Source organism: Sarcophilus harrisii, chromosome 5, assembly GCF_902635505.1.
Source record: "Sarcophilus harrisii chromosome 5, mSarHar1.11, whole genome shotgun sequence".
NCBI classification, from domain to species: Eukaryota; Metazoa; Chordata; class Mammalia; order Dasyuromorphia; family Dasyuridae; genus Sarcophilus; species Sarcophilus harrisii.
In genome coordinates this window covers 91,454,644-91,463,229 of record NC_045430.1, presented here as the reverse complement: position 1 = coordinate 91,463,229, position 8,586 = coordinate 91,454,644, and the positions used below count along the sequence as shown (strand labels likewise).

General features: G+C 44.1%; 1 protein-coding gene across 1 annotated transcript; it reads left to right on the top strand.

The window, feature by feature from the left end:
* Positions 1-1,717: 1,717 nt before the first annotated feature.
* Positions 1,718-7,679, top strand: DAZAP2 (DAZ associated protein 2). Its single transcript, XM_003772208.4, has 4 exons — positions 1,718-1,862; positions 3,761-3,879; positions 4,304-4,549; positions 6,215-7,679. The coding sequence occupies exons 1-4, from the start codon at positions 1,850-1,852 to the stop codon at positions 6,341-6,343; spliced, it is 507 nt and encodes a 168-aa protein (XP_003772256.3). The 5' UTR covers positions 1,718-1,849; the 3' UTR covers positions 6,344-7,679.
* Positions 7,680-8,586: the final 907 nt, after the last annotated feature.

Below are 8,586 nucleotides of genomic sequence, written 5' to 3'. Positions count from 1 at the left end.
TATATGTATATATGAAGTATGTATAGATGCATATATCTCTATACACATGCATGCATATATATGTGTGTATGTGTACATAAATGTATGCATATATCACATGTGTATGTATGTGCATCTATCTCTACACACATGCATGCATATATAATATATAAGTGTATGTACATAAATGCGTGCATATATCACATGTGTATGTATGTATGTGCATCTATCTCTATACACATGCATGCATATATATGTGTATGTGTACATAAATGCGTGCATATATCACGTGTATGTATGTATGTGCATCTATCTCTATACACATGCATGCATATATATGTGTATGTGTACATAAATGCGTGCATATATCACATGTGTATGTATGTATGTGCATCTATCTCTATACACATGCATGCATATATATGTGTATGTGTACATAAATGCGTGCATATATCACGTGTATGTATGTATGTGCATCTATCTCTATACACATGCATGCATATATGTGTATGTGTACATAAATGTGTGCATATATCACGTGTATGTATGTGCATCTATCTCTATACACATGCATGCATATATATGTGTATGTGTACATAAATGTGTGCATATATCACATGTGTATGTATGTGCATCTATCTCTACACACATGCATGCATATATATGTGTATGTGTATATAAATGCGTGCATATATCACATGTGTATGTATGTATGTGCATCTATCTCTATACACATGCATGCATATATATGTGTATGTGTACATAAATGCGTGCATATATCACGTGTATGTATGTATGTGCATCTATCTCTATACACATGCATGCATATATATGTGTATGTGTACATAAATGCGTGCATATATCACATGTGTATGTATGTATGTGCATCTATCTCTATACACATGCATGCATATATATGTGTATGTGTACATAAATGCGTGCATATATCACGTGTATGTATGTATGTGCATCTATCTCTATACACATGCATGCATATATGTGTATGTGTACATAAATGTGTGCATATATCACGTGTATGTATGTGCATCTATCGCTACATACATGCATACATATATGTGTGTACATAATTGTGTGCATGTATCACATGTGTATGTATGTGCATCTCTACACACATGCACGCATATATGTTTGTGTACATAATTGTGTGCGTATATCACATGTATATGCATGTGCATCTACCTCTACATACATGCATTTTACATAAATGCACACATGTATCACATAAGTAACTGGATGCATGCATGATACACTGCATATATGTGTGTATCTGTATGACAAAGGCCCGGGGACCAGAGAGCACTAGGAAAGGCTTCCTGCAAAGAGTGACTTGGCTGACGTCAGGTAACTTAGAAGAAGTAACTGTCTTGACTTCACGAAAATACAGAGGTTTGAGAGAGTGCCGGGAAGCAGAAAAACCTTTCTGAAAGGACTCATTGGGAGCCTTGGAGAAGTAGGGGGGGCGAGAAGGATCCTGGGAAGGGCCTCATTCTCAGCATAGGACGAGCTAACGGGAGGTTTCTAGTAGGGAGACGCGGGGACGGCGCCTCGCCCCTGCACCCTCCTTCGCCGCCTCTGGCAACGAGAGGCCCGCGGGGGGGAGGCCCGCGGGGGAGGGCCGCTGGCTGCCGGGCTGGTTAAACCGGCGTTCTCCGCTCAGGCCTGACCCCGGAGGCACCGCCCGGGGGCGGGGTTTCCGGTGGCGGAGCCGGGAGGAGGAGGGGGGCACCAGGACGTCCCGTGACTCCGGGAGGACGGCGCGTCACATGACACGGAAGTGACTTGGAACAGGAAGAGGACGAAAAAAAAAACACCGTCCGCAGCCCCAAGCCGAACCGGACCCGCCGCCGCCATGAACAGCAAAGGCAAGAGCGGACAGGGGGCGAGGCTGGCGGAGCAGGGACGGGGGCGGGGTGGCCGAGGGCCCTGGGGACCCATAGGCCCCTCTTCGGGCCGTCTACCTCCCTCGCCTAGGGGCCCGGCCTTGGGCCCGCGCCGCGGCCGCTCCCCCGCCGAGGCCCCGCGCCGCGGCCGCTCGCCCCCTCCGCTCGCCCCCTCCGCTCGCCCCCTCCCTGAGCTTTCTCCCTTAAAGCCTGTGGCGCAGTTCTGAGCTGCGAGGGGGCCTGGGCGGGATGGGCAGGCCGCACGGCCAATGAGGAGCGAGGGCTTCTAGTGGGCCTGGCCAATGAGCAACCGGAGGGGGTGGGGCCGCGTGCTGCCTGGCGACGGGCGCCCCCCCATCCCTCCTCTGGCCTGGGGGAGTTTGAGGGGGCCGGTCGGTGCCCGGGGGGAAGGGATGGGCTCGGGGGCCGGGGGCTCGGGCTCCTCTCCTCGCCGCCTGCCTCGGCCTTTATCTGTATCTGTGTAAGCGCCGGCTAAGCCATCCCGAGCCCCTCTCGGGGTCAGGGCGCCCCCGGTTCCTCTCCCTGAATTGTTCTATTGTCTGGGAAGCCCTTCTGCGGGGCCTGCGGGGAAGGGAAAGGAGCCTGGGTTTGGGGTTCGGCTCCCGGGCGTGCTCCCGGGCTAGCTATGTGACCTTGAGCAACCCCACTCATCCCACCCAAGGTGTCCTCCAATCGTTTGTGCATAATAACAGCCAGCAAGGAGCTTTGTAGGTGGCATTTTTGAAGCATGTTAAGGACTGCCAGACGTTAAATGTATTGACATCTTTAGGGGACGGGTCATTTTACCTGAGGTTTTTTTTTTAATAAAGAATTTGTGGATTACATTTTCATTTAGCAGAACTAGACTCAAACCTTTTTTGCAAATTAAGAGAGATGTGGCTTTTCCCACCTCTTTGAGACTAATACACAGAAGTATTTAGCAGCGATCTCCCAGATTTGTTTTAAGGATCACATGAAATGTTATTCGTAAAGTACATTGCAAACCTTAAAGGGGTTGCAAGGATTATTATTATTTGACCCTCACAATGCTGTTATCCCCATTTTATACAGAAAAAGAAACTGAACCACAGAAATTAAATGATCTGTCCAGGGTTGCACAATAAGTATCCAAGACAAGTTGATGCTCAGATCTTTCTGACTCTTAGTCCAAATGCTCTAGATAAGATCCTTTCCTGGTTAATGAGACTTTTTATTCAGTGTTAGAAAGGCCACGAGGGGCAGTGGAAAGTGTGCTGGGGTCACAGAATCTGTTTTCAAAGCCTGGCTCTGCCACTTCTTGTCTGTGTGACCTTGGACATTTATGGTTCCTGGGCTTTAGTTGGGTCAGCTGTAAAAGCAGGGACTTGGACCACTTCCATCTCTAAATCTATATATGATCTAATAACCTCTGCATCTGCTAGATCTCTTCTTTGCAAAATTGACCTTGAAGATCTAGCTCTTTAGATCCAGGCCAAGACAAAAGGAAGATACCCCTCCAAAACTAGACGACTAATTAACATGATAGGTAGGCCAACCCTGGAGTCAGGAATTCCCTTGCCCTCATGGGTATCTAGAAGAGTTTCTATTCATATGGGGTTTTCCTTGGAACTGACTGGACATACACTCTCCTCCAACCCCCCTCTAGTAAAGTATAGTTCCTTGCCTGGGTTTGTTAAAAATCTCTGATCTGCAGCTGCAAGGTAGCACTTCTCCCTCCCTCTTTTTGTTCCACTACACTGCATTGTCCCTTTTCAAGCTATTTGTCAGACCCCTCCCCCACACCCCTCCCACCCCTGCACAGCCCGGTGAGTCTCTGGGCACTGTGCCCTCTCTGTCCCGGCCACGCATGATGCACCACATTACCTTTTTGTATCTTCTAGGGCAGTATCCAACGCAGCCCACATACCCTGTGCAGCCTCCTGGGAACCCAGTGTACCCTCAAACTGTGCACCTCCCTCAGGTTCCACCATACACGGATGCACCTCCAGCCTATTCTGAGGTAAGAGGATCAAGCTTCTCAGATAATGGAGCAGGCACAACCACATGCCACCATTGCCCCGACTTCATTGAGGAGACTTAACTTTTTGTCCGTAAGCTTGTTTCTCTACACCAAATTGCAGAAATGGTAGCATGGATGAAAAAATTCATTTCAATTGGGTTGCAAGGGGCTGAAGGGATAGGGAGCAGATGATAATGATGATGACTCTGACAATATAATAGTGAGGTTTTCTCTCCTTGGGCTCTGGTTTGGGGAGAGAGCTACTTGAGGGCAGGTTTAGTGGTAGGGGAAGGGAGGTTGTGGGATTAAACATTGGCTGGCTTAGTGACATAGTTTCTATTGGAAAATTAAACATTGTCTATTAAAATCCAAAATTAAAACTTGGTGAGATAAATCTTGGTCTTTTTCTTCTGCTTCTTTCTAGCTCTATCGTCCAAACTTTGTGCACCCAGGAACTGCAACAGTTCCCACCATGTCAGCTGCATATCCTGGTGCTTCTTTGTTTCTCCCCATGGGTCAGTCAGTGGCTGTTGGGCCCGTTGGTTCTGCGGTGCCCCTGGCTTATTATCCACTTGGTCATGTATACCCCCCGGGTTCAACCGTGCTGGTGGATGGAGCATATGATCCTGGTGCCAGGTTTGGAGCTGGGGCTACTGCTGGTAACATTCCTGTGAGTATGACCAGAAAACACTCAGTCTTTCTGTGTTTGGCTCAAAACATCCCAATGTCCTGAGTTTTTTAAAACCTTAGACTTTTCTTTCACATACAATATTACTTACCTGTGTGATTTGGACTATTTGGACAAATTGCTTAATGTCTCTAGGCCTGTTTCCTCATCTGCAAAAGGAGGAAGCTGAACTAGATGTCCTTTAAGCTTCTTCCAGCTCTGTGATCCTGACCCTAGGACCCCAACATCCTTGGGGAGTGATTGTTGTCATTTTATACCTACCAATGAGGCAGGCAGCAAGGGGGTGGGAAGTGAGGACTGCAAAGAAATCCTTCTGCAGAAATAGCTGGTAATTAATTTTATAGCTAACAAGTCTCTTTTTCTAAACCTTCCTGATTCCTAGATTTGGGGCCATTTCCCAGCTCATCTTAGAATGAAAAGAGGAGCAATTTAAACTTAACTATTTTTATGAACTTGTTTTATCAAAAATTTGTATTTTCTTGGTAAGCATTTAACTTTATTACCATTCATGGCTACAGTTCTGCACAATCACTGAATAGATAGAACACATTTTATCTTCAGGTTTTTCCAAGAGGTTGGCATTTTTGGTTAAATTATTTCTGGATTATCTGGGAATTTGTTTCCTGTATGCCCATAAAGAAGAGAAACTTGGAGTTTGCCAAATTTTTCCTAAGTAACTATCCACTGATAGTAACAACCATGGTTATGTCCACATCTTTGTGCCCCTCCAAGAACCATGTATATCTCTGAAAAAGGAAAGTTCTTAAGTTGTGGATCAGGTGGTCCCAAATTTTCCTTGATTTCTGCAGGACATCAGATCAGTTCCAAAGCCACTTCTGTTCCTTGTGTATATTCTTCCTGGGTTTAAGATCCCCACATTGAACTGGCCTATTGGACCCAAATTATATTACCATCACATTCCAGATAACATTGCTGTGACCAGTATCATTTTGCAGCAATATCATTCTTATTATAAAGCATTAATAAATAATTACTAAATACTACTGTAACATCATAAAACGCCTTAAAAATGAAAATTGGATATTTATCAGTCATTACCTCCTGTTTTCTTGGAACCAGTTAGTAGTATTAGGTGGGAGATGCCTCTGAGATATCCTTTTAAGAAGATGATTTTGATCCCCTAGATAAGAGTCTCCAGGAATTTTGTTTTGGTTTTACTCTCTACTATTTGTAAAAATGAAAAGTATTTCCCAGGACACTGGCATGATGTCCAGTTAACTTTCTGGAACAGGCTTGGAGTAAAAGCAGCCTCCAAAGAGGATATAAAAGGAACTTAGCCCTTGAAAGTTCTAAGATTGGAGAGGATCCAATATAAGTCTGAACTATATATAAGTCATAATGGTCCCTGTGTCTTGCTCTAGAGCTGGGTATCTTTTGAATAAGTGTTCGTGTCCCTCTTCCAAGTGTTCTTCTTTGCTGTCTTTGGGTATTCAGGAAAGGGAGTTGTGTGCCTTCTCTCCAGAACCCAAACTGTGTCAATAGGAATACATTAGCCAGCCCCATGAAATTCTTTTGGTCCACAAATTGCCACTTTCCCTGATAGGCCCTCCTTTCAATTTCCCCTGGGGCCCCATTTTCCCTGCACCAGTTTCTCTGTGCCCATTCAACCTTGTTCTTTACTTCCAGCCTCCACCCCCTGGTTGCCCCCCCAATGCTGCTCAGCTTGCTGTTATGCAAGGGGCCAACGTGCTAGTAACTCAGCGGAAGGGGAACTTCTTCGTGGGTGGTTCGGATGGTGGCTATACCATCTGGTGAAGAACCAAAGCCACCCCCGTGCCAGGAAAGACATCACACACCGTCAGCACTTCTCACAATGTAACTGCTTTAGTCATATTAACCTGAAGTCAAAGTTTAGACACGTCGTTGGGTTGTCTTTCTGGTGCCCAAACTTTCAGGCACTTTTCAAACTTAATAACGAACCATGTAATGGTAGCAGTACCTCCCTAAAACATTTCAAGGTGGGGGGAGGGGGGTGATCCATTCATAAAATGAATGTGGGCAAATCTTCCCTGAAGATGTTCCTTTAATTCCTTTGGAGTAATACTGCACCATACTGGTCTTTGCTTTTAGTAATAAACCATCAAATTAGTTTTGGAGGGAACTTTGATCTTCTGAAGAATTAAAGTTGCCAAATTATTCTGATTGGTCTTAAATCTCTTTAAAGTCTTTGATTTCTATTACTTGTTATAAACGAAATGCATAGATGTGTACCTTTTTCCTTCACATCCTTTGCCCTTTCCCCACTTCCCTCGCCAGTCTCCATTGAATCAATGGTGCAGGACAGAAAGCCAGTCAGACTTCTTTCTCTCTCTCCCTGCACCTCTCCCTACTTCTTGTGTGAAAGGAGACTTGGCTCTCCTTATCTTTTGACCTTTTATTCAAAAGGATCCTCTGAAACCACTTGTGTTCACAATTTAGACCCCCATTCTTACCCCTCAGCAAAGACTGAGAATGGACCATTCCTTTTGTACTCTTCTCATGGATGCCTCTGCACACAAAAGCCTCATCCAGGTTTGTTTTGGTGCCAGAAATGTGATCTGTGCACCTAATGTCAATGCTAACCGCTTTAGTCAACTACAGGTTTAAAACGAGAGAGGCAAGGGGAAGGGCTCTATTTCCAACAGCGGGATGGATGATTTCACAGTCCAATTAAGGGGAGTTTTGAGAACAGATATTGGTTGCCATCTGTTTAAATGTCTGAGGCAGCTAGCTGACCATGGCCATTAATTAACTGTTCAAGAACTGGGTTAATGGAATTGTATTGTGAATGGGTCACTTTAAGGCAAGTTCATTTGAAGTCTCATTAAGGCTGAAAAGATTCAGGGATCCTCAGTCTTTTAATTTTTGTTTTCTGGAATTGGATTTGATGAATATATTTTATCTTATAATTTCAGTTCATCTAAATTTGACTGTATTCTGTATATATGGTGTTTGACTGTACCATTGACTGTTATGGAAGTTCAGCGTTGTATGTCTCTCTCTTCACTGTGGTGCACTTAACTTGTGGATTTTTTATACTAAAAATGTAGAATAAAGAATATTTTGAAGATTTGAATAAAGTGATGAAGTTGCATTACACCTTAACTCCAAATATTTCTCATCCAGCTCATTTCTAGATCTCTTCTGAATTATGTTCTGTAGCCTCATGAGGACTAATTAGTATAGATAGTACCATCAGGTCAATTCCTCAACCTCTGTGGCTGGCATGTTTGGTGATTTTAGACAGGAATCTGCAGGCACTATAGGCATTCTCAATTTTGGGGCCTACTTAAAAAACATTTTTAAAAATCAGTATAATTGGTTTCTTACATATTTAAAAAAAACATCTTTCAAAGAAGGGATCTATTGGCTTCACTTACACACAAGGTTAAGAACCCCTGAAGGTATAGCAAGGTTTTATTGGCAGTTTTACTCAGTTTTGTAGTAAGGAAAATCTGTGGGGGAAAATTGAGGGCATGTAAAACATTCAGGCTCTTTACCTCCTTCCTTCCTGGCAACATGTGGACCATACTGCACAACCAATACATGATACAGTTCAATATATGAATCCTGAGTATTAGGGTGGTAGGGCTGAAGATAGAAGAAAATGTGAGAAGCTGCCCTCCAGAAGTTTCTCTGGGTAAACAGAGAGGGTGCTAAGGTTAGTGCTTCCCTCTCCCTTCCACCCCATAGAGTTTTCAAGCTGCATTCTTGGAGGATTTTGTTCTAACCAGAGCAAAGGTGGAATCCAAAAATATACTGAGCAATTTCTAGATTTTCAGGAATTGTGAACCCAACAAAATACTTCTGTGTCATTTTCTTTTTCAATTATCATCTTTGACATCCCAATAGCATCTGACAGTTATTAAATCCCTCCTTTCAACCTTGCCTTCAGAGATGACCATATTCCTGGTTCTAACTGGATCACTCACTCTTCTGTCTCCATCTTCCTGATCCTATAAACAGGGTATTCCCCCAAAGCTCTGCCTCCTCTTTACACTCTCTCCCTGGAACATTGT